The sequence below is a fragment of the Lithobates pipiens genome, unplaced genomic scaffold, assembly GCF_037356315.1.
Source record: "Lithobates pipiens isolate NorthernLeopardFrog02 unplaced genomic scaffold, aLitPip1_a1.2 Scaffold_22, whole genome shotgun sequence".
Lineage (NCBI taxonomy): Eukaryota > Metazoa > Chordata > Amphibia > Anura > Ranidae > Lithobates > Lithobates pipiens.
The window spans coordinates 229,942,600-229,968,092 of record NW_027507784.1 but is presented as its reverse complement, the minus strand read 5'-3'; the positions used below and the strand labels follow the sequence as shown (position 1 = coordinate 229,968,092).

Genomic DNA, 25,493 nt, shown 5'->3' with positions numbered 1-25,493 from the left:
CTCAATTGTATGGATATCCTGTCAATCTGCGGTTATATCACATAACCAGGGATGATCAGTCCCTATCTCGCCAGTGCGCCAATTTGCCCTCTGGTTACAGGTCTGCAGCAAACACAACAATAACGTACATATATATATGTGCCTTTGCTTAGGATAACCTCCGCCCGTTAACCACGCAAATAAAAGGCGCTTAGCATTAAAGAATATGCTTTCTACCTGGGAGTTGTGGAATTTAAGCAGCTGTTCTAAAAGGTATTAAATCAATAAAACCACTAAAAGGTATTAAATCAATAAAACCGCTAAAAGGTATTAAATCAATAAAACCACTAAAAAACATTAAACAAAAATCTGCGAGGTGGATGGATAAATCAATTCACCCGTAGAAAAAACAGCGCATAATATTCAAATAGAAGAAAAGAAATTATATACAAATTGCGCTAGTGCAACCTATTGTTCTATGGAAAGAATATTTCTATCTTCCCAGATGTAACCATACAATCACAATATTGTCCATGAACACTGTCCATATATCTAAATTGTACTGAGTACTTAGGATAGTTTCAGGAAACGAATTGAAACAGGATATCTATTTCAGTCCATCCACAAACAATAAAATTACAAGCCAAAACTAAAACAGAATGTCCTGGTATAAATCAAGAGGAGTGTACGGTGCAATCCTCCCTTAATATGAAAAAACAGTGATCACGAATTTGCTGGGGTACAATCTCAAGACTGGGGTGACCCCCCCTTAGTAATGCTCTTACCAGATATGCCTGGTTACATAGGCTCTTCGAAAATACTCCTCATCCGCTCGATTTCATCCGGTTCGTCTGCACTAGGTAATACACGGTCGGATGTGCTTGGATACGCGGGCTCTCAGATGTTCCTCATCGGCTGGATCCCATCCACTGCATACACGATCGGATGTGCTTGGTTACACGGGCTCTCAGATGTTACTCATCGGCTGGATCCCATCCACTGCATAAGTGCCGGGTCAAGACATAATAATACTGTCAAGACAGTATTACGCTATGTTTGTTTCCCGTAATTGCTTCTTTCGGAGATCTTGAATCACCCGGCACTTATGCAGTGGATGGGATCCAGCCGATGAGTAACATCTGAGAGCCCGTGTAACCAAGCACATCCGATCGTGTATGCAGTGGATGGGATCCAGCCGATGAGGAACATCTGAGAGCCCGCGTATCCAAGCACATCCGACCGTGTATTACCTAGTGCAGACGAACCGGATGAAATCGAGCGGATGAGGAGTATTTTCGAAGAGCCTATGTAACCAGGCATATCTGGTAAGAGCATTACTAAGGGGGGGTCACCCCAGTCTTGAGATTGTACCCCAGCAAATTCGTGATCACTGTTTTTTCATATTAAGGGAGGATTGCACCGTACACTCCTCTTGATTTATACCAGGACATTCTGTTTTAGTTTTGGCTTGTAATTTTATTGTTTGTGGATGGACTGAAATAGATATCCTGTTTCAATTCGTTTCCTGAAACTATCCTAAGTACTCAGTACAATTTAGATATATGGACAGTGTTCATGGACAATATTGTGATTGTATGGTTACATCTGGGAAGATAGAAATATTCTTTCCATAGAACAATAGGTTGCACTAGCGCAATTTGTATATAATTTCTTTTCTTCTATTTGAATATTATGCGCTGTTTTTTCTACGGGTGAATTGATTTATCCATCCACCTCGCAGATTTTTGTTTAATGTACATATATATATATCTCTATATAATCAGTCACAGTTCTCACCAGGTTTTACGCATCCGTTTCTACCAGTGAAATATCTCACAGAATTTTCCTGCTCATCCAAGCATCGTTTCAGAATTTGCGAGCCAGCGCCAATCTTGTCCACACTAGAGAGGATTTTTAGTTCTGGGTGTCTGAGGATCTGTGCTTACAGGGACTCAGAAACAAAAATACATTAGATTTTTGTGGATTCTGTGTAAAAATACGTTTTACACGCCGTTCTGGGGTGCCAAATTAAGTAACCGATAAATGCAATCTATTATTATTATCAGTTATGTATTACTTTGTCTAGTCCCTATAGTTTAGTTAGTCTATCTATACTCTGAGCACATGCTATCATTAATATCACAATACTATAACAATTAGCTATGAAACCAAATACACGGTCTAGGATCTGGTTCCGGCAATATGGGTGAAAATCATTAAGAAAAATGTCATGGGTAGCCCCCTTGCCCATTACCAGCCCCTTTGGGTCTTGTACGGATTATTAAGGGGAACCCAAACTAAAAAAAGGAAAGACGTGGAGCCCCCAGGTCATATATACTCAGAACAGCAGTATACAGGCTGTGCAAACAAAAAAACAGGGACTGTGTAGGTTTATTGTTAAGTAGAATCTGTTTGTAATTTTGAACTGGTACATTTTTTAAAGTGTAGCTCCAGTCAAAAAATCTATTTTTAAGCTTTTTGGAAAACATGGGGAAGGGTTGTCACCCCTTTTTTTTTTTTTTTTTTTTTTTTTTTTTTTTCAGCTCACTTCCTGTTGTCTCCTTCCCTTTGTAGGAAAGTTGAAGGTAAGGTAAGGTAGGTAAGTTGGATGTTTGAAAGTAGGGGCCTGCCCTAAGGTGTTGGTGTTGCCACAACACTGTAAGCCCTCAAAGTGACTCTTGGTGGGCGCTGGAATGCCCTGCTGTGAACTATTATATCAAGAATTGTAATTACATGCCATTGTTGAACAGTGGTAGAAAAATTGGGCCTTTGGTGGTGGTGGTGGTGCTGGCACCATAACACTGTAAGTCCTCACAGTTGCTCTTGGTTGGCGCTGGAATCGGCCCTGCTGTGAAATATTATATCAACAATTGTAACTACATAAAAATTGGGCCTTAGGCACTGGTGCCACAACATTGCAACAGTATTGTATGAAAAATTGTAATTACATGCCCCTGTTAAACAGGGGCTGAAAATTGGGCCTTAGGCACTGGTGCCACGACACTGCAACCCCTCACAGATACACTCTAGTTGGAACGCAGGAATGAGCCCTGCTGCAAAGTATTGCATCAAAAATTGTAATAACAGGCCCCTGTTAAACAGGGGCTGAAAAATTGGGCCTTAGCCACTGGTGCTGGAGCCCAGAACCAAAAATGTTCATCAGAACACCAGCAATTGGGGTAGCTTTAGGTGCACACTGTGCAGATGACACAGTTTACAGACTGTAATTACTGCAGATGCCTGCTGTATAGGATCAGAAGAACACCAGCAATTGGGTTAGCTTTCGCTGTACACTGTGCAGGTGGCACAATACACTGACTGTAATTGCTGCAGCTGCCTGCCTGCAGTATAGGATCAGCAGAACACCAGCAATTGGGGTAGCTTTAGGTGCACACTGTGCAGATGACACAATACACCAACTGTAATTACTGGAGCTGCCTGTGGTATAAGATCAGCAGAACACCAGCAATTGGGGTAGCTTTAGGTGCAAACTGTGCAGATGACACAGTACACAAACTATAATTGCTACAGCTGCCTGTGGATAGAATCAGCAGAACACCAGCAATTGGGGTAGCTTTAGGCGTACACTGTGCAGATGACACATTACACCAACTGTAATTACTGGAGCTGCCTGTGGTATAGGATCAGAAGAACACCAGAAATTGAGGTAGCTATAGCTGTACACTGTGCACGTGGCACAATACACCGACTGTAGTTACTGCAGCTGCCTGCCTGCGGTATAGGATCAGCAGAACACCAACAATTGGGGTAGCTTTAGGTGCACACTGTGCAGATGACACTATACATCAACTGTAATTACCGGAGCTGCCTGCGCTATAGGATCAGCAGAACACCAGCAATTGGGGTAGCATTAAGTGCAAACTGTGCAGATGACACAGTACACTGACTAATTGCTACAGCTGCCTGTGGATAGAATCAGTGGAACACCAGCAATTGGGGTAGCTTCAGGTGTACACTCTGCAGGTGGCACAATACACCGGCTGTAACTGCTACAGCTGCCTGTGGTATAGGACCAGAAGAACACCAGCAATTGGGGTAGCTTCAGGTGTACACTGCAGGTGGAACAATACACTGACTGTAACTGCTACAGCTGCCTGTGGTATAGGACCAGAAGAACACCAGCAATTGGGGTAACTTCAGGTGTACACTGTGCAGGTGGCACAATACACCGGCTGTAACTGCTACAGCTGCCTGTGGTATAGGACCAGAAGAACACCAGCAATTGGGGTAGCTTCAGGTGTACACTGCAGGTGGAACAATACACTGACTGTAACTGCTACAGCTGCCTGTGGTATAGGACCAGAAGAACACCAGCAATTGGGGTAACTTCAGGTGTACACTGTGCAGGTGGCACAATACACCGGCTGTAACTGCTACAGCTGCCTGTGGTATAGGACCAGAAGAACACCAGCAATTGGGGTAGCTTCAGGTGTACACTGCAGGTGGAACAATACACTGACTGTAACTGCTACAGCTGCCTGTGGTATAGGACCAGAAGAACACCAGCAATTGGGGTAACTTCAGGTGTACACTGTGCAGGTGGCACAATACACCGACTGTAACTGCTACAGCTGCCTATGGTATAGGACCAGAAGAACACCAGCAATTGGGGTAGCTTTGGGTGTACACTGTGCAGGTGGCACAATACACTGACTGTAATTGCAATAGCTTAAAAGGAAATTCAGACACTGTCTCTCCCTTTATCTCTCTCTCTTAGTGACGCAACACACTATGCAAGGCCGTCACGCAGGTGGGCTTATATAGTGTGGGGCGTGTACTAAACCCACTGAGCCATAATTGGCTACAGGCATCCTGCCTGTGGCCAATTATGGCTCTCTTCGCTGATGGTGCTGTGATTGGCCAAGCATGCGGGTCATAGTGCATGCTTGGCCAATCATCAGCCAGCAATGCACTGCTATGCTGCAGTGCATTATGGGCCATGAGCGCCACTCGAATTTGGTGTGAACGCCCCATAATGTTTGGATTTCGCCGAACGGGCGAACAGCTGGTTTTCTAATCGAACATGGGTTCGACTCGAACACTCATCTCATCCCTAATGAGGACCAAGCAAGCAACCCACATTCAGCACCCCAAGTTCCTCTGAAGTTCATCCTCTGTATGTAGGCAAAATGCTGAAGGAATACATATGAGTTACTTCCACCTTTAGATGCTCTGACTTCCTCCTTGCTCTACACTCTAGCAACAACAATGGGAAACAGGCTTCTTCCACAACGAATGCGACCTGTATTGTCCAGTCTATCTAGCAGGCTTATAGGGCTAAGGGCCTGGCTCATCCAGAGGCGGTGACAGCACACTCTACCAGGGGTATGCCGGCTTTGTGGGCAGCAGCCTGGCATGTGGCTCCTGATGTCATCTACAAGGCGGCCTCATGGGCCTCCATTAATACCTTTATGTCACTCTATTGCATAGAACCTGCTTCTCTATCCTCTTCGATCCTTGGTTTAAAAATCCAGTCGATTGATGGGGAGAATTAAACTGGTGGTTTGGCTAGTTATTTGCCACATGTAGTCTGCCATGGAAATGGAAAATTTATTACCAAATACTTAATGTAATTTTCCTTTCCTGATGGACTCCATGGCAGATGGAGTTCCCACCCTTTGGTCATGAGTTGGCTAATTAGGGAACACAGTCTCTAGTGGTGAGCTCAAATTTATGGGAATGGAGTCCTATAGCATTGGAGAGGAGGCAGGGTTAACACACACACAGTCTGCCATGGAGTCTGTCAAGAAGAGAATGTTTACTGACATTTTCATTAAAAAAAGAAGTGATTTGTTCACAAGATGACATATAGTATGTTCTCCTGTGACAAAAAAACTCATGTGCATGTGGCGGGCTATTGCCCACTATATCATGACAGCACAGAGCCCGATTAATACTGTCAAGATCCACCCTGCCGCCTGATTGACAGCTGGCTCTGCCTCACTAGAGCCAGAGCCAGCTGTGCCCACCCCTTCCCCAGATTTCCTCTTCCGTCTGTTCTTCCAGTCAGCGCTAGAGAATCAGAAGGGGTTGGATCCCTGTGAGGGTGGCAAAACCTATGCATGTGAAGTAAAACACCATGTACAATATCCACCAAATCTGCACAAACTGCAAACAAATAAATCTAGTTGTATATAAGATTTAATAACGCGGTGTAAAGTCAGTGTGGTTTGACAACATATACCACTCAATATCTCTGAGACTAAAGCATCACAAATATTTATTTTTGCGGCACAATCCAGCACAAACAAATGGCATTTTGGTTTTTAAAATTCAACAACATGGTGTGCAAAGTGGGCGGGGTTTCAGCAACTATAATGCACAATATCTCTGCAACCAAAACTGCACAAATGTTTATTTTTGCAGCACAAACGATGCACACACCAATGGTGCATTTGTTTTTAAAATTCAGCAACATGGGTTGCAAAGTGGGCAGGGTTTCAGCAAATATAACGCACAATATTTCCGAGACCAAAACGGCACAAACGTTTATTTTTGAAGCACAAACGAATGGTGCGTTTGTTTTTAAAATTCATAAACATGTGGTGCAAAGTGGGCGGGGCTTGCATTAAGTTGAATGTTTAACTACTTCCTGACCGCCGCCCATCAAATCACGGCCAGGCGGCGCACCTATTGTGGTGGGAGGCCGTCATATGACAGCCTCCCATTTAAACAGGGAATGCGCGCAATCGTGCGCACGCATCCCTGTTTCTTCGGTGGCGAGCTGTGTCTCCATGACAGGGGGATGGACAGCCATTGGTTATGGCTGTTTACCACGTGATCGGCCGTGATGAAGTCACTGCCGATCACAGATGGTCACACCCCCAATGTGCACGGCGCATGCGCGCGATCACGTCAGTGGCGGCGTGTTCCCCGGGAACACTGCTCGTCACCGATGCTGGTAAACAGCCATTGGCTGGCTGTTTACCCATGTGATCGGCTGTGATCGTTTCACAGCTGATCACTAAAATGTAAATAGACCACGGTAACGAAATGTTACCGGGTTCTCCTCCTCACACACCGATCATGTGTGAGGAGGAGATTGCGGTAACATCTCGTTACCGCTCACAGTGTACACCAATCACACTGATTGCCCCCGCCCAATAAAGAGGACCTGTCACCACCCCTCATAGTACCTGTCACTCACAGTCCATCAAGTACCTGTCACAGTCCATCAGAGTACTTGAGTACCTGTCACAGCCCATCAGAGTACTCGAGTACCTGTCATGGTCCATCAGAGTACCCGAGTACCTGTCACAGCCCATCAGAGTACCCAAGTACCTGTCACAGCCCATCAGAGTACCCGAGTACCTGTCACAGCCCATCAGAGTACCAAAATACCAGTCACCAGGCCATCAGAGAACCTGTCACCAGGCCATCAGAGTACCCAAGTACCTGTCACCAGGCCATCAGACTACCCAAGTACCTATTTGCAGCCTATGCCTCATAGAATATACGTTGGGGTGTTTGCTTTCCAAAATGGGGTAATTTTGTGAGTAATTCCATTGTCCTGGTGCTCCAGGAACTTCAAAAGTGTGATAGGTAGGAATGAAATGAGATGTGTCATTTATGCTCCTAGAACGCCTGAACATACTACTTCAATGTTCGGCCTCTCTATGTGACCAGGCTGTGTAAAAGTCCTACATATGTGGTATCGCCATAATTGGGAGGAGTAGCGGAATGTGTTTTGGGATGTAATTTTTGCTATATACATGCTATGTGTTAGAAATATCTTATAAATTTACAACTTTGTGTAAAAAAAAATGTGTTTTCATTTTTTTTTCACATATTCTAAAAACTTCTGGAAAAAAATGAACCATTCAAAAGACTCATTATGCCTCACAGATTATACGTTGGGGTGTTTGCTTTCCAAAGTTGGGTCATTTTATGGGAAATTCCATTGTCCTGGTACTCCAGGGCCTTCAAAAGTGTAATAGGTGGTTGAGAAATGAGATGTGTCATTTTTGCTCGTAGAATGTCTGAAGGTACTACTTCAATGTTGGTGCTCTGTATGTGGACAGGCTGTGTAAAAGTCTCACACATGTGGTATTGCCGTACTCAGAAAGAGTAGCAGAATTAATTTTGGGGTGTAATTTGTTGTATGCATATGCTGTGTGTGAGAAATAACCTGATGATATGACAATTTTGTAAAAAAAAAAAGTGTCAGGTCACCTTGAGGCAAGGTGGCAGATGCACACCGTAGGGATCAGGAGTGCACCGCAAGGTTGTAGACCCTACGGCTGACTGCTGCGGACGGGAGACAGGTCCCACTGGGGTTAGAGCGTAAGATTCCCTGGGGCGCGGAGTCTAAGAGCCAGCAGGTGTTCACCAGAGCCTCGAATGGTGAGGATGGACTTGGCTGCAACTGGCTCCAGGTCGCGACCCCCAGGGTCCCCCAGCTCCCACCCACAGTAGGCAACTGGAGGATAGGGATGGTGAGGGACAAAGCCAAGGTCGGGGCCACAAGCAGACAGGAATAGTCAGGGACATGCCAAAAGGTCAGGATCACAGGCAAACAGGGATAGTCAAAGACACGCCAAAGTCGGTAACGGAACAACAGAAGAGCACATGGCAGGTAACAGGAAGCTAAACACACAAAGGAATACACAATGGTTGATCAGCACTTTTGGCTTGCAGTGCACAGGTTAATATAAGGTTCCCTGATGGAGCCTGGGGTGGAGCCATGCTTAGAGGAGAGGTTATTAAAAACAACCAAGTGGAAGTGGCTGGCCTCTTAGCCTGAACACACGAGGGGAGGTAAGTAAACAGGAAGATCACTGCATAACCATGACAAAAAGATAATAATAAAAAATAAATCTTAATTTTTCAAAGAATTGTGGGAAAAAATGACAACTTAAAAATCTCACCATGCTACTTACTTAATACCTTGGAATGTCTACTTTGTAAAAAGGGGTCATTTGGGGGGTATTTGTACTTTCCTGACTTGTTAGTGTCTCAAGAAATGAGATCCACCTGATGTACTGAAGGCCTGATCAGATGTGATCAATTTTCAGTGATTGGCACCATAGTTTGTAGACTCTATAACTTTCACAAAGACCAAATAATATACACTAATGTGGGTTATTTTTACCAAAGATATGTAGCAGTATACATTTTGGCCAAAATGTATGAAGAAAGATTACTAATTAGCAAAAATTTATGACAGAAACAAAGAAGAAGGCATTTTTTTCTCAAAATGTAAGTTTTATTTTATTTATTGCACAAAAAATAAAAGACCCACTAGTGATTAAATACCACTAAAAGAAAGCTCTATTTATGTGGAAAAAGGGCACAAGTTTCATATGGGTACAATGTTGCATGACTGAGTAATTGTCATTCAAACTGTGAGAGCGCTGTAAGCTGAAAATTGGTCTGGTCAGGAAGGGGGTGTAAGTGCACTGTATTGAGGTGGTTAATATCTCAGAAACTGAACTGGCACAAACGCTCATTTTTGCAGGACAAATGAATGGTATATTTTTATTCAGGTTTTAAAAAACATATGGTGCCAACTTCACGCAACTCAGAATATCCATTAATTTGGGTAATTTTTTTTACCAAAGATATGTAGCAGTATAAATTATGGCCAACATTTATGAAGAAAAATTGCTCATTTTGCAAAATTTTATCACAGAAGCGAAGAAAAACACATTTTTTTTCAACATTTTTAGTCTTTTTTTTATTTATAGTGCAAAAAATAAAAAATCCAGGAGGTGATCCAATACCACCAAATGAAAGCTCTATTTGTATGGAAAAAAAATCATTTGGGTACAGTGTTGCATGACTGTCATTTGTCAATTGTCATTCAAAGTGTGAGAGCACTGAAAGCTGAACATTGGTCTGGGCAGGAGGGGGGTTTAAGCACCCAATAAGCAAGTGGTTAATGAACTCATGCAGCCCCAGACCATGATACTCCCACCACCATGCTTGACTGTAGGCAAGACAAACTTGTCGTTGTACTCCTCACCTGCTTGCCGCCAAACACTCTTGACAGCATTTTAACCAAATAAGGTTATGGTACTGGGGGTGAACAAGAGAGTATGGTACATTACAGGGGTATCAGGAGGGCTGGGGTCTCAAGAGGGCATGGCACTGGGAGGACAGGAGGGTATGGTATTGAGGGGGTCGGGGATCAGGGGGGCTGGAGTGTCAGGAGGGCATGGTATTGTGGGCATAAGGAGGGCATGGTATTGGGGGTGGGGATCAGGAGGGCTGGAATGTCAGGAAGGCATGGTATTGAGGGGCGAAGGCTTAGGAGGGCTGGAGAGTCAGGATGGCAGTGTATTGGGGGAACAGGAGGCTGGAGTGTCAATACGGCATGGTATTGGGGGAACAGGAGGGCTGGAATGTTTTTCCTATAGTGCTTGATACTATGTTGCAAGAAGCAGTTGCTAATGTTTAACTCAGGGGCCATCAACCCCCGGTCCGTGGCCCACTACCGGGCTGTAGCATCTTTGCAGCCGGGCCGCGGCAGGCTGTAAGGCACCGGTGGATCAGAGAGGAAAGCTGGCGGGCGAATAAGAGAAGCGGGCTGGCGAGCAGAGATGACATCTCTCTCCGCCCACCTAGCATCCCCGCTCTTCCGCCCTCACAACATGCGGAATGTCGGTGGTGCGGCGGGGAGTAGAGAGATGACATCTCTCCCTGCCCGCCTAGCATCACCGCTCTTCTGCCCTCACAGCATACAGAATATCGGAGGTGCGGCGGGGAGCAGAGAGATTACATCATCTCTCGCTGCCCGCCCCGCATCTCTGCTCTCCTGCCCTCATTTAAGAAAGACCACTGAACCAGTGTCACCAGTGCAGTGACAATCCTCATCTGGTGGCACTGGCGGGTGATGTGGCAAGTGGCATTCATCAACTGGTGGCAGGCAGCGTGGCAAGTGGCATTCCTCAACTGGTGGCAGGCAGCGTGACAAGTGGCATTTCTCCTCTGGTGGCAGGCGACATGGAAAGTGACACACTCAGGGCTCCCACTGATTCTGCATTATGGTGAGTTGAACTATTTCATTTATATTACAATGTAATATAAGAAATAATGTGCCTCAATCATTCTGACACCATACCAACCATGGTGCCATGATGATTGAAGTACCAACAGCCGAACACCAGCTATTGCCCGATAAATTGCCGGCAAAATTCGCTTCCCCCCCCCCACGCGTGTGCGTACATCACCCCCAGTCCCTCGCCGGGCCTTGGCACAATTTTCTTCCACGCAGCCGGTCCCCGGTGCCAAAAAGGTTGGGGACCACTGGTTTAACTGTTCATTTATATATAGTATATGCAGTTTTACAATAATAGTAATTCTTTTTTACATGGTGATTATGGGGGAAATTTCATGGCTACACATTCTATGTAATGCATTTGAACTGTTTATGATAGAAATAGGGGTATAATTATTTTTCTACATGGGGATTATGGGTGGAATATCATGGCTAAACATGCCCAGGAACACAGTTGACCTACTTCTGATAAGAACATGTGTATAATTATTTTTCACATGGGGACTATGGGGGGGAATATCACGGCTACACATTCCAAGAAGTATATTTAACCTATTTCTGATAAAAAATATATGTATAATTATTTTGAACAAAAAATGAGACCCACCTCCCCTGGTTGTGGACAGAGTGCTGCTAGCCCAATAACATACCCTGTTTCCCCTAAAATAAGACCTAGCATGAGTGTCGGTGATGGCTGCAATATAAGCCCTACCCCCCAAATAAACCCCATCCTCTTTCCCCAAAAATAAGCCCTACCCTGAGAATAAGACATAGAAGGACTTTAACTAGGGCTTATTTGGGGGGTAGGGCTTATATTGCAGCCATCGTCGACAATCACGCTAGGTCTTATTTTAGGGGAAACGGGGTATATGGAAAAGGACAAAATACTCACAGGGGCCTATACACAGCTTGCAAGTAATAAAATATTTGTTTGTATAAAAAAAAAATGTATTTATTTATTTTAAATTGATATAAAAAATCATCATTGAATGAAGAACAATATCAAATAGTGAAAAAAGGAGAAGGGGGGATACATAGACAAAGGGGGACAACAACAAGAGCTCTGGTGTACACAATTGTTTTCATAAAGGATGTCCAATATGACATTAACATTGTAACAATAAGAAATACACAACCAATATATTGATGTTAAGGATAACCCCAACATGTTTCAATCTTAATGTTATATTTGATCTTCTTCAAGGTAATGTGAACATCTATAACATATCAGTACATAATATTAATATTCATCAAAATAATCATTAAAGGAGACCTGTATATACAGAAATCCAAGATACCAAAAGGTCCTACCTTTGGTAAAAAAGGATATTTATGGCCAGAGCAGAAACTCAAGAAACATCACATCAGGGTGTTCTCACGGTGGTCAGCCATCCAGGAGGTGGGCATGGAGTCCAATTCTGTCTACAAGAGGTCACACATGATTAGACGTGCGGGGGTGGTGGAGGGAGGCACAGGCGCGCACATGGTGTACATGATATCTAAAGATGAATAAGCTTACCTACAGTCAATTGACTAGTTTCTAATTTGTCCAATATATTAGTTCAAATCAAAGGTTTTGCCAAGGAAACAACTCCTTAGAGCCCTGGCATAGCCAGAAATGAGGTGGGAGGGACAGATCCTAGAGTCCTCCCTCCCCTTTCCACGCTAGGAGACAGAAGGAAGAGACCCCACCCATATCGCTAGGACAGGAAACCACCAGAAGCCTGTGTGGGGACAAAAACTGTTGCTGTTAAAACAAACAAAACATATATCTGTATCTATATCTTTGTATAAAATAAAAAGACATTTAACTTGTCAGTATATTTAATTGAGTATATTAGGTTATCATTTGATTATAAAAAAATTAAAAAATCCATATGTGTGTGTATATATGTATTGTGACAGTACAGTTCCCTGTCCTAGTAATTGTCGTCCAGGGTTCTCAAATAGGCAGGTTGAGGGGTTCCAGGGGTATGTAATGTGGAGGAATCTGTTTTATCAATTTCCTCCAAAGTTTGTAAAATCCACTTGGGGACCTGGAGCCCGGAGATTCCATAGCATTATGGGTGGGATGGAATCTCCAATCCTGGGACCGGGTTTTTGGAACAGCCAGGAGTCTGGCTGGTTGATTGAGCAGGTGGGTCCTGGGCTTATAGCACAGTTAGGAGTAGGGTTCTGGGCTCCACCCAGAGAGACAGGAGGTCTCCAGGAGTCCAGAGAGTGCAGATGTACACTAGTGAAAGCCAGAGACCCAAGTCTGAGGATCAGAGCAGTGAGGGGCTGCTTTCTAGATTGATGCTGTGTGCATCTAAGGAGACAGATGAGAGCCTGAAGTGGAAGGCCTGAGCAGCAAGGAAGCTGAAAAGCGTTACAGTAGTTGTACAGGAACCCTGTTATATGGCCAAGAGGGCTGATGTGTAAAGCCTAGGTGGCAATACTGCTGAATAGAGCCAGGTGGCTTGGCATTTTTCATGTATTGTTTTTGGGAGAAGAACCCCTGTGTGGGTAACCAAGTGCATGTATGAACTTAATTTTGTTTCTTTTAATAAAAGTGGGCTACCATGCCATTAAACTAAAGTTCCTGTTTGCTGTGAGCTTACCCAAAAGGCAATTACCACTGAGTTAAACATCCCCCAATGTCACAGTATATATATATACAGTGTATTAGTGTTTTATGAAAAAAGCAAAACACTGCGCTACTTAAATCAAAATAGCGGCTAACATTCAAACATACAAAGTTAAAATAAATGTGAAAAATAAAATGTAGCGCTAAACAAACATTAAATTCGAAACAAACCTTTTTTGAGTAGGTGTGAGTGACCTATACTCAACAAAGAAAAAGCTATTATGCTAATTAGCAAGCAGGTGCAAACCACAATATGTGCAGAGATATAGTCCCTGGTGCTATATAAAAACAATAGTGCATGGACAATATAATCACATTAGGGACACATGACGTGGACCCTGAAAAGTGGACTTGTGTACAGATTGATGAACTGGCAATACTTTACTTTTCTTTTCAGGATCCACGTAGTGTTTTGTTTTGATTTGCATACTGTACATATGTTTTTGAATTCTTTGCCATAGTTCCTGTTTAGTCTTGCCCACATAAAATGAACCGCATTCGCACAATAGAAAATAGACAATCACTTTTGTTTGGCAATTGGCAAAACGTTTTGGACTAAATTTTTTTTCCATTTGGTAGAATAAATGTGTAGCGCCACCCCCGCAAGGGCCACTGTAATATACGGGTCTTTTGTCCTACACCAGTGATGGCTCACCCTCCCCAGGATCTCAGTAACACCAAAACACTGTTTAAACTTTTAGCTGGGCTTTATTAGAACTAGCAAAAAGCCCTGAAAAGAGAGAAACTGATTAACAGAATACAAATATTAAGTGCAATAATATACTACAACTGCTCAGTAAAGGAAAACAGGATTTGTGTTCATTCACTTTAACCGCCAGTGGGAGACTTTGCCTGAAATGCACTGAACAAGTGGTGAACAAAACTGTACAATACAATACAAAGAATAATGTTCAACAATTTCCAAAAAGTGATATTACTGACTATAAGATCCTACCTAGGTCTTGCTAACCACTGGCCAGTGGTAATTCTATTCACACAAACACACACAGAGTCTGCCAGCGTTGGGGCCCTTTAAATCCTATGTTTGAGTACTCAGACTTTTGTGAAGTAATATTTGTAATCCACAGAATGGAAAGGGATATCTTCACAAAGTGTCACAAAGATTAACAGATGTGGAGATCCACCTTCAGATAAAGCTGCATTAACAGTAAATAGGACCTAGCAGCTAGATCCACATACACAAGGATGGCAGAAGATCTCTCACCATTAGATGCACTTGATACTGTATATCTTCCTTCCAGCAATTGGTAGATGGATTGCTGTCTCAGTTGACTGGATGGTGATGGGAGCAACACATGCCACAGAAACCTCCAAACAGGATAATGATGATGATTGCTGCAGCACTGAAATTGGTCTCTAGATTTCTCTGCACTGTTAGCACATCTTCAGTAATCAGGCATAATAACACACTGCAAACTCCCCTCTCAAGTGTGCACCTTCCTTTAGGAGAGTCACAGGCTCTGGAAGTGCTCAAGAGATAAACACATGGGATACTTTCTTCTGCCTGCCACAATGCCAGTCTGTCTCTCCCCCTGTGTCCTCCTCTCTCTCCCCCAATCACAGCTCTCCTTGGCAGCTATCCAATCCTGTCTTTCATTGTTTTTGTTGTTAGGGATGGGCTTCTTTCTTAGCTACAGCAGGACCCAATCTGCCTTCAATCCTGCAGCTATCAGTTTAGCCAGAAAATGCAATGCAATGTTTCAGAGAGCAATATTCTGCATATATTACAGAGGCAATACTAAGCCTGTGCTACAAATGTTTTATCTTTGTTGGTCAAGGGGCAACAAGAGCAACGAGCACATGCAAAAGTGCCCTTTACTGAGCAATGCGTGTGTTTAGGCGTATCTGGGTATTCAATCTGAACAACTTTATCCTTCAGAGAGCTAGCTATTTTGAAGGTAATTGAAGGAGTAGGCCGACGAATTGTGTGACGGTAGGATCATCTGTAAGTATCGACCAGTGTTTACATAAGATTTTTTTAATTTTTGAGTATGTTGATTAGAGTATCTCATAAAGATCCTAGAGGGTTCATGGTTCGCTTTGTTCGTCATAGCACCTAATTTGTTCTTAAATAAGAGATTGAAAAGTGATTTTTGTGGTGCCTTGTTGAATGCTTTATGTAGGCATGTTCTGCTGCATTTTCTATTTAAAAGTCACAACTGTAGTTTTCTGGCTCCTTCCTGAAACAGGATATCATTAGAACAATTGCATCTCAGCCTAATATACTGAATGTAAGGTATCACATTTTTCAAAGGTGTAGGGTGGATGCTGGAGAGTTATGCAATACTGTATTGCCTGCAGTCTCCTTGTGATAGAGGGTACTTTACAATTTGCCCTGTCAATTTTCCTCAATCATCACATCCAAGAATGCGATCCATTTAGGATCGCACATCATTTTGAATTTAAGGTTAAAGATCTTATTGATCCTATCCATCAAACCCAGAAGGCTATCTTTTGACCCCTCCCAGACCAGACAAACATGTTATCAATGTATCTCTGTCATGTAAGAACATGACCAGAACATTGTGTGATCCTCTTGTCTGAGAGGAGAGCCTGCTCCCACTCCCCCAGGTACAGATTGGCGTTGGGGCACAACAAGTCTGCACCTGGAGATAGTGGGAGCAGTTGAATTGAAAAAAACTGTGTTGTAGGATAAACTCCAGTCCTTATAGAATAAACTCATTAAGGGGCCTGTCATCCAAATGTCTTTGAGAGAGTACTCGCCATATGGCTGCCAATCCTAGTGAGGGGTGGATGGAGCTGTATAGAGCTTCTACATCCACTGTGACCAAAAGACAGTCATTTGAGATTGTAAGTTCATTGATTATCTGTAAAAAATCAATTGTGTAATTTACGTACAACAAGAGAGATGTAATTTTACCTTCATGCATGAAGGTAAAAAAAAACTCAAGTGTGCAGCTCCCTCCTCTCAATACTTACCAGAGTCGGATTCCAATCCAGTAATGTGCACAGCACCCAACAAGGCTCTCCTGGGTCTCTCAATCCTGATTGGCTGAGATGCCAATTACAGTCAATGAGTCAGGAGCAGGGGACCTGAGAAGAGGAGGTTCGGGGCTGCTTTGTGTAAAATCAATGCACAGAGCAGGTAAGTATGACATTTTTGCTATTTTTTTTTCAAAGAAAATTTTTTCCTTTACAGTCACTTTAACAGTTAACCACTCTTATATTTAAACTGTAAAATAAAAAACGAACCTCTACAATTGACCCTTTACACTTGCTCTTGCCACATTAACAAAGTCTTATGCCATATAGCTTGATCTGTATTTTGCTCAACAGGCCCAGCTTAACTGGTCTGTAAGTATACCTTTAATGAAAATGTCTGTGAATATCACTTAAGATTTGTCCTTTTTGTTTTAGGTGTTTCTAGACCCGTGACTCTTAATGACACACCCTGTATTATTTGGATCTTGCTGGTTATGTTTGTGCTGCTAATATCAATTATATTATTTGGAACCTTTATTCTGCACAGATCAAGAAAAAGGAAGTTTCACAGAGGTAAGCAGTTTGCTATGATTGGGGGAAAAAAATAAAAAAAAATAATACCACTGTATTATAATTGATAACAAATATAGTTTCATAGTTAGTAAGGTTAAATAAAGACACCAGTCCATCCAGTTCAACCTGAGTGTCTACAATTGTCCCTGTACATTGCACACTCACATCAGTCCCTACACTCAAGGAGCCCACAATCCAAGGTCACCATTCATATAGTAGGGCCAATTTGGAAGCCAATTAACTTGCCTGCATGTCTTTGGATTGTGGGAGGAAACCCATGCAGGCACAGGGAGAACATGCAAACTCCAGGCAGGTAGTATCGTGGTTGGGATTTGAACCAGCAACCCTTCTTACTGCTAGGTGAGAGTGCTAACCACTACACCACTGTGCCACCCGATATGTATGGTATCCTCTTGATAAAGATGAAAACTTGTCTTGGAAATTTAAAGAATGTTTAACCACTTGCTTACTGGGCACTTAAACCCCCTCAGTCCCAGACCAATTTTCAGCTTTCAGCGCTGATGCACTTTGAATGACAATTGCGCGGGCATACAACACTGTACCCAAATGAAATTTTTATAATTTTTTTCCCACAAATAGAGCTTTCTTTTGGTGGTATTTAATTACAGCTGGGTGTTTTATTTTTTGCTAAACAAACAAAAAAAGATGCAAAAAAAAAAAAAATCATGTTTAAAGTGGTTGTAAACTCAATTTTTTAACTTTTACCTACAGGAAAGCCTATAATAAGGCTTACCTGTAGGTAAAAAAAAATCTCCTAAACCTGTACGGTTTAGGAGATATTCCCCTCGGTATGCGCTGCTGACTGCAGCGACGCATGCGCACAAGGGGATTCTCGGCCTGAAAATCCGGCAGTAGCCGACCGGCCGGAATGAATTCTCCCGCGCGGGAGTGACGATATCGCGGCTCCAGCCACTCACAGCGCCCTGTCAGCTCCCTCGGCGTGGATCGGGCCAGATGTCGGGGCCTCGTTCGAAGGTAAGTATTTCATAATGAGCTAGTATGGGGTGCATACTAGCTCATTATGCCTTTTGCTTTGCAGGTTTAAAAAAATAAATACATTTGTGGGTTTACTACCGCTTTAATAGTTTGTTATAAAATTTTGCAAACAGGTCATTTTTCTCCTTCATTGAAGTGCGCTGATGAGGCGGCACTGATAGGCTGCACTGGTGGGCGCTGATAGGCTGCATTGGTGGGCGCTCATAGGCTGCATTGGTGGGCACTGATAGGCTGCACTGGTGGGCACTAATAAGCACAGATAAGGCGGCACTAATAGGCACAGATAAGGCAGCACCGATGGGCACTGATGGGCACAGATAAGATGGCACGGATGGGTGGCACAGATGGGTGGCACGGATGGGTGGCACTAAGGGGCACTGATAGGTACCACTGTTAGATGGGACTGATGGGCACTGATGGGCGGCACTGCTGGGCACTGGTAGATGACACTGATGGGCACAGATATGTGGCACTGGGGTGCAGCACCTTAGTTGAGGCAGATTGTGGGCACTGCTGGGTGGCACTGTGGGCACTGCTGGGTGGCACTGTGGGCACTGCTGGGTGGCACTGACAGGGGGGGACACATTTTTTATTGATGTGGCAAAGCAGGGGGCAGGTGGGCACTGGCAGGGCTGGCCGTGATCGGGGCTGATGTCCCGATCACGGCCGCCAGTGATCGGTCCTTTTTTTTTCTCCTCGCGCTGACAGCGCGAGGAGGAATAATAGCCGATTACCGGCTCCGTTGTATCACATGATCAGCTGTCATTGGCTGACAGCTGATCACGTGATATGGGGTCGGGTCCGACCCCTTGCTCGGATCGGTGACCAGGCGAGTCTCATAGACTCGCCGATCACAAAGCGCGCCGCGCGCGCCCCTCAGGGGGCGCGCAGGCTGCTCGTGCACGGGGCGACGTCAATAGATGTAGTCCTGGCAAAGGAGATCCGCGCTGTAGCCGTCATTCGGCTATAGCGCGGGTCTCAAGTGGTTAAATTATACCTATTGAACAATTTTCACTCTTGCGGTATCACCTTGCTGACGAGTAGGGTTGCCATCTGTCCGGGATTCACCCGGACAGTTCAGGTTTGGAAACATGTGTCTGGGTTTCAAACTGCCTGAAACCCAGACACATTATTCAGACTGGACTATGGCCTCCCAGCAGGGTTTCTGGCTGCAGTTGTCTAAGCTGAGGTTGTCTGTTACACTCTCTTTCACACTACCCAAAGCCAGCACTAACAGTTCCCCCCACATATAGATGGGATAGGGGAGAGGAGAGAGGGCTCAATCTGCTCCTCTTTCTCCTGCCCTTACCCCTCTGTGTTTGCCCACACTCCAATCCCCAGCGCTGTGCTTCAGAAAAGAGAAGTGGGAGTGGGGCGCTGGAAATTTGAAGTCCAGCAGCCTCATATATATCTGGATGAGAGGTGCTGACTGCCAAGGGGTGAGTGAGCTCACCATCCATCCCTGTCTGTGACTGAAGTCTCCCCCCTTCTCTCTCTCCTGCCACTAAGTGATTACACTAAGGTAAATCGGGGTTCTCAGAGCACCCCTTATATCACAGTTACCCTTTACACCAGAGGCCACAGTGTTCCCCCTACATCAGAGTACTCAGTGTTCCCACTTAAATCAGGGTTCCCAGAGCATCCCTTATGTTAGAGTCCCCAGAGTTCTCCCTTACATCAGAGTCTGCAGAGTCCCACCTTACAGTGTAAGGGAACTCTGAGGATTCATATGTAAAAGGGGGAACTCTGTGGACTCTGATGTAAAGGGGGACTCTTGTGATGAACTTCATAAGATTAGAAATTTTATAATTGCAAAATATATGTATAGTTTAGACTATAAAAAAAATGTAGGCTACCCCAATTGTTTGTGGTGTTCTAGTCCTATACCACAGGCAGCTGCAGCAGTTACAGTCAGTGTATTGTGCCACCTGCACCGTGTACACCTAAAGCTACCCCAATTGCTGGTATTGTTCTGGTCCTATACCACAGGCAGCTGTAGCAGTTACAGTTGGTGTATTGTGCCACCTGCACTGTGTACACCTGAAGCTACCCCAATTGCTGGTGTTGTTTTGGTCCTATACCACAGGCAGCTGCAGCCGTTACAGTTGGTGTATTGTGCCACCTGCACAGTGTACACCTGAAGCTACCCCAATTGCTGGTATTGTTCTGGTCCTATACCACAGGCAGCTGTAGCAGTTACAGTTGGTGTATTGTGCCACCTGCACTGTGTACACCTGAAGCTACCCCTATTGCTGGTGTTGTTCTAGTCCTATACCACAGGCAGCTGCAGCAGTTGGTCAGTGTATTGTGCCACCTGCACAGTGTACACCTAAAGCTAACCCAATTGCTGGTATTGTTCTGGTCCTATACCACAGGCAGCTGTAGCAGTTACAGTCGGTGTATTGTGCCACCTGCACAGTGTACACCTGAAGCTACCTCAATTGCTTGTGTTTGTCTGGTCCTATACCATAGGCAGCTGCAGCAGTTACAGTTGGTGTATTGTGTTACCTGCACAGTGTACACCTGAAGCTACCCCAATTGCTTCTGTTGTTCTAGTTCTATACTACATATATGAAATATACTATATATACTACAGTCGGTGTATTGTGCCACCTATACAGTGTACACCAGAAGCTACCCCAATTGCTGGTGTTGTTCTGGTCCTATACCACAGGCAGCTGTAGCAGTTACAGTCGGTGTATTGTGCCACCTGCCCAGTGTACACCTGAAGCTACCCCAATTGCTCGTGTTGTTCTAGACCTATACCACAGGCAGCTGTAGCAGTGACAGTCGGTGTATTGTGCCACCTGCACAGTGTATACCTGAAGCTACCCCAATTGCTGGTGTTGTTCCAGTGCTATACCACAGGCAGCTGCAGCAGTTACAGTTGACTTATTGTGTAAACCTGAAGCTACCTCAATTTCTTGTGGTGTTCTGGTCCTATACCACAGGCAGCTGCAGCAGTTACAGTCGTGTATTGTGCCACCTGCACAGTGTATACCTGAAGATACCCCAATTGCTGGTGTTGTTCTGGTCCTATACCACAGGCAGCTGCAGCAGTTAGAGTCGGTGTATTAGTGTACAACTGAAGGTATCTCAATTGCTGGTGTTCTGTTCCTATACTACAGGCAGTTACAGTCAGTGTATTGTGCCACCTGCACAGTGTACACCTGAAGCTAACCCAATTGCTGGTATTGTTCTGGTCCTATACCAGAGGCAGCTGTAGCAGTGACAGTCGGTAAATTGTGACAAATAATAACAAATGATGGGTTTGCGGTATGGATGGGTCACACAAAAAAGGAAACAAAAGGGCTGCCACTGTAGTGTCATATTTTGCTGCCTATCACAGGATGCTGCGGAAGTGACGTTGCCGCCAGAAATTGCGTACTGCGCATGCGCGATGCGTTCCAAACACTCGCGCCGTGCGTTCCAACATAGTTTCGGCAATACAGTTCAGCTAAACCATCACATAATGTTACGGAAGTGATGTAAAACACAACACAAACACTGGGCCGTGCATTACAACACTAATGCCCCGTACACACGAGAGGACTTTGGATGTTGAAAAGTCCGCTCGTGTGTACGGGGCATAATACTTCCCTTGTTACCTAGTATCATTTTTTACCAACCATGCTGAGCTACGTGCGGTGTTAGGTTTTGCATTGCTGGGACTTGTAGTGCCTATCCTGAGCTACATGCTTCAATGTTCAGTGTCCTCATCCTTATCCCCGAGCTTCAATGTTCAGTGTCCTCATCCCTATCCGCGAGCTTCAATGTTCAGTGTCCTCATCCTTATCCTCCTGCTTCAATGTTCAGTGTCCTCATCCTTATCCCCGTGCTTCAATGTTCAGTGTCCTCATCCATATCCCCCTGCTTCAATGTTCAGTGTCCTCATCCTTATCCCCATGTTTCAATGTTCAGTGCCTCATCCTTATCCCCGAGCTTCAATGTTCAGTGTCCTCATCCTTATCCCCGTGCTTCAATGTTCAGTGTCCTCATCCATATCCCCCTGCTTCAATGTTCAGTGTCCTCATCCTTATCCCTGTGCTTCAATGTTCAGTGCCTCATCCTTATCCCCGAGCTTAAATGTTCAGTGTCCTCATCCTTATCCCCGAGCTTCAATGTTCAGTGTCCTCATCCCTATCCCCGTGCTTCAATGTTCAGTGTCCTCATCCATATCCCCCTGCTTCAATGTTCAGTGTCCTCATCCTTATCCCTGTGCTTCAATGTTCAGTGTCCTCATCCCTATCCCTGTGCTTCAATGTTCAGTGTCATCATCCTTATCCCCGAGCTTCAATGTTCAGTGTCCTCATCCTTATCCCTGTGCTTCAATGTTCAGTGTCCTCATCCTTATCCCTGTGCTTCAATGTTCAGTGTCCTCATCCCTATCCCTGTGCTTCAATGTTCAGTGTCCTCATCCCTATCCCCGAGCTTCAATGTTCAGTGTCCTCATCCAAGCAAGGGGATAAGGATGAGGACACTGAACATTGAAGCACGGGGATAAGGATGAGGACACTGAACATTGAAGCACGGGGATAAGGGTGAGGACACTGAACATTGAAGCAGGGGGATAGGGATGAGGACACTGAACATTGAAGCTCGGGGATAAGGATGAGGACACTGAACATTGAAGCTCGGGGATAAGGATGAGGCACTGAACATTGAAGCATAGGGATAAAGATGAGGACACTGAACATTGAAGCAGGGGGATATGGATGAGGACACTGAACATTGAAGCTCGGGGATAAGGATGAGGCACTGAACATTGAAGCACAGGGATATGGATGAGGACACTGAACATTGAAGCAGGGGGATATGGATGAGGACACTGAACATTGAAGCACGGGGATAAGGATGAGGACACTGAACATTGAAGCAGGGGGATATGGATGAGGACACTGAACATTGAAGCAGGGGGATAGGAATGAGGACACTGAACATTGAAGCTCGGGGATAAGGATGAGGCACTGAACATTGAAGCAGGGGGATAGGGATGAGGACACTGAGCATTGAAGCAGGGGGATATGGATGAGGACAATGAACATTGAAGCTCGGGGATAAGGATGAGGACACTGAACATTGAAGCTCGGGGATAAGGATGAGGACACTGAACATTGAAGCATGTAGCTCAGGATAGGCACTACAAGTCCCACCAATGCAAAACCTAACACCGCACGTAGCTCAGCATGGTTGGTAAAAAATGATACTAGGTAACAAGGGAAGTATTAGTGTTGTAACGCACGGCCCTGTGTTTGTGTTGTGATTTACATCACTTCCGTAACATTATGTGATGGTTTCGCTGAACTGTATTGCCGAAACTATGTTGGAACGCACAGCGCAAGTGTTTGGAACGCATCGCGCATGCGCAGTACACAATTTCTGGCGGCAACGTCACTTCCGCAGCATCCTGTGATAGGCAGCAAAATATGACACTACACCACTACCCAAGATTCGTAACCTGAGGTTGGAACAATATACCAATGAAATACAAATGTTGGTAGTGAGGGCACTCTACTCTATTAATAAATATCTATTACTCCAAGAAAATTAAATAAATAAATAAATGGGTGTGTGTTAAAGTTCAAAGTGCAAGTATAGTGAGATCCATTCAAGTGCAAAAAAAAAAAAAAATTGCAATTTATAGTTAACCAAATCCTTAAAGTGGTTGTAAACCCTTACAAACCACTTTGACCTACAGGTAAGCCTAGATTAAGGCTTACCTGTAGGTCCAATAAATATCTCCTAAACCTATATGGTTTAGGAGATATTTGCCCTAAAACAGGCACCGCTGTCTACGGCGCATGCACCGTAGACAGCGGCGCGCAGGTGCACTGAGCGCGGCATTCTCAGACGGAGCTGCCGCGCGTGTCGGCTCCCGTGCGCATGCGCGGGAGTGACGTCATCACGGCTTTGCCGAATGACAGCGGCGGAGCTGCAAAACCCCACCAAGAAGATGGATGCGGCAGACTACAGGGGACAGCGGCGACTTCGCTGGCTCCTGTGTCAGGTAAGTGACACATAATGGACTACTGTGCGATGCATAGTAGTCCATTATGCTTTGCCTTTGCAGGGAATGAAAGAGGAAGTAAACTCATCAGGGTTTACTTCCTCTTTAATAATAGTACTATTACATTATACCATGTGCTAAAATATACCTCGTAGTGTACAATAATCAAAAGTGAATAATCTACACTGAACTAAAACATTTAAAAACAAATCTAAAAACAAATGTCGCAATTGAGTTCTAAATGTACAAATGCAGTGATACAAAAGCTGATCTCCTAATCAGTGTCCATAATTAGCAGTGCTACAGCATATAGAAGTATAAAAAACAGTCCAAAGGTGCTTGGTGCAAATAATCCTTGGGGGGTAAAAAAAAACGGTGCGATTTATTTATTTATTTATTTTGTGCAATAGACAGAATTTGCACTCACTCACATCCCTGCCCCTGCAGGGGTAGAAGCGCCTCCACAGTATTAGCCACTGTGTAGCTATTTGCTGATCCTGGTATCTTGCTCTCAGCCAGTCTCAAATGTTCTGCTTGTCACCTCAGGGATGTATTGTTCTCATTAAATATGGAAAGAAAAGCCGCCCATAGCGTGATAATGTAACAAACATCCGATATTTATTTGTAAAAAGTGAAGAAACTACTCACAAATAGTGATGGCCGAACGGTTCGCCCGGCGGTCGTTTCGCGGCGAATTTCCGACTTTCGCCGTCCGCGGGTTCGAACGCCTTTTTCCGTCGTTCGCCCCGGCGGACTTACGTGTTTAATGTATACAAGAACTTTAACCTTTCGTGACACGTTTATCATGTGTTACAGGACAACCAATTGAGACATGACAGCTCATGGACACTTGGACATTCCCCCTAACCTATAAATACACCCGATCCGGTGGCCATTTTACATTCTTTCTTCTGTCACTGTAGGGAAAGGATCCTGTGTGGAGTAGGGACAGAGAAAACGCTAGCTATTTGGTACACAAAAGTTCTTTTCAGGACTGGTATAGGTGTTAGGTCAGCAGCCTGAGTTTCTTTTGTCAGTTTAGATAAAGGGACAGAGCGCTGTATGCTGCTATTTTAGGGACAGCTCAGCCAGATTAGTCTTTCTTCATCATCATCATCATCATCATCATTAGCTGTTACTATCAGGTCCACAAAAGAGCTGTTCCAGCTAATCGTTCCAGCCTACTCTTTTTTGCCAATTTGTATAGGGACAGGCAGGAAGCAGTGTGTCAGGCAGTGAGGATAATTTTAAAGACTTGCTGTTACTATTAGTTCCACAAAGGTTCTTTTCAGGACTGGTATCAGTGG

At 44.4% G+C, this 25,493-nt stretch overlaps 1 protein-coding gene across 1 annotated transcript in view; it reads left to right on the top strand.

Annotated features, from left to right (window-relative positions):
- Positions 1-25,493, top strand: part of TNFRSF17 (TNF receptor superfamily member 17) — a 267,339-nt gene that overhangs the window by 116,685 nt on the left and 125,161 nt on the right. The window contains exon 2 of the mRNA XM_077450001.1: positions 17,025-17,162. Coding sequence (XP_077306127.1) covers positions 17,025-17,162 — 138 coding nt within the window. The remainder of the gene's footprint in view (positions 1-17,024; positions 17,163-25,493) is intronic.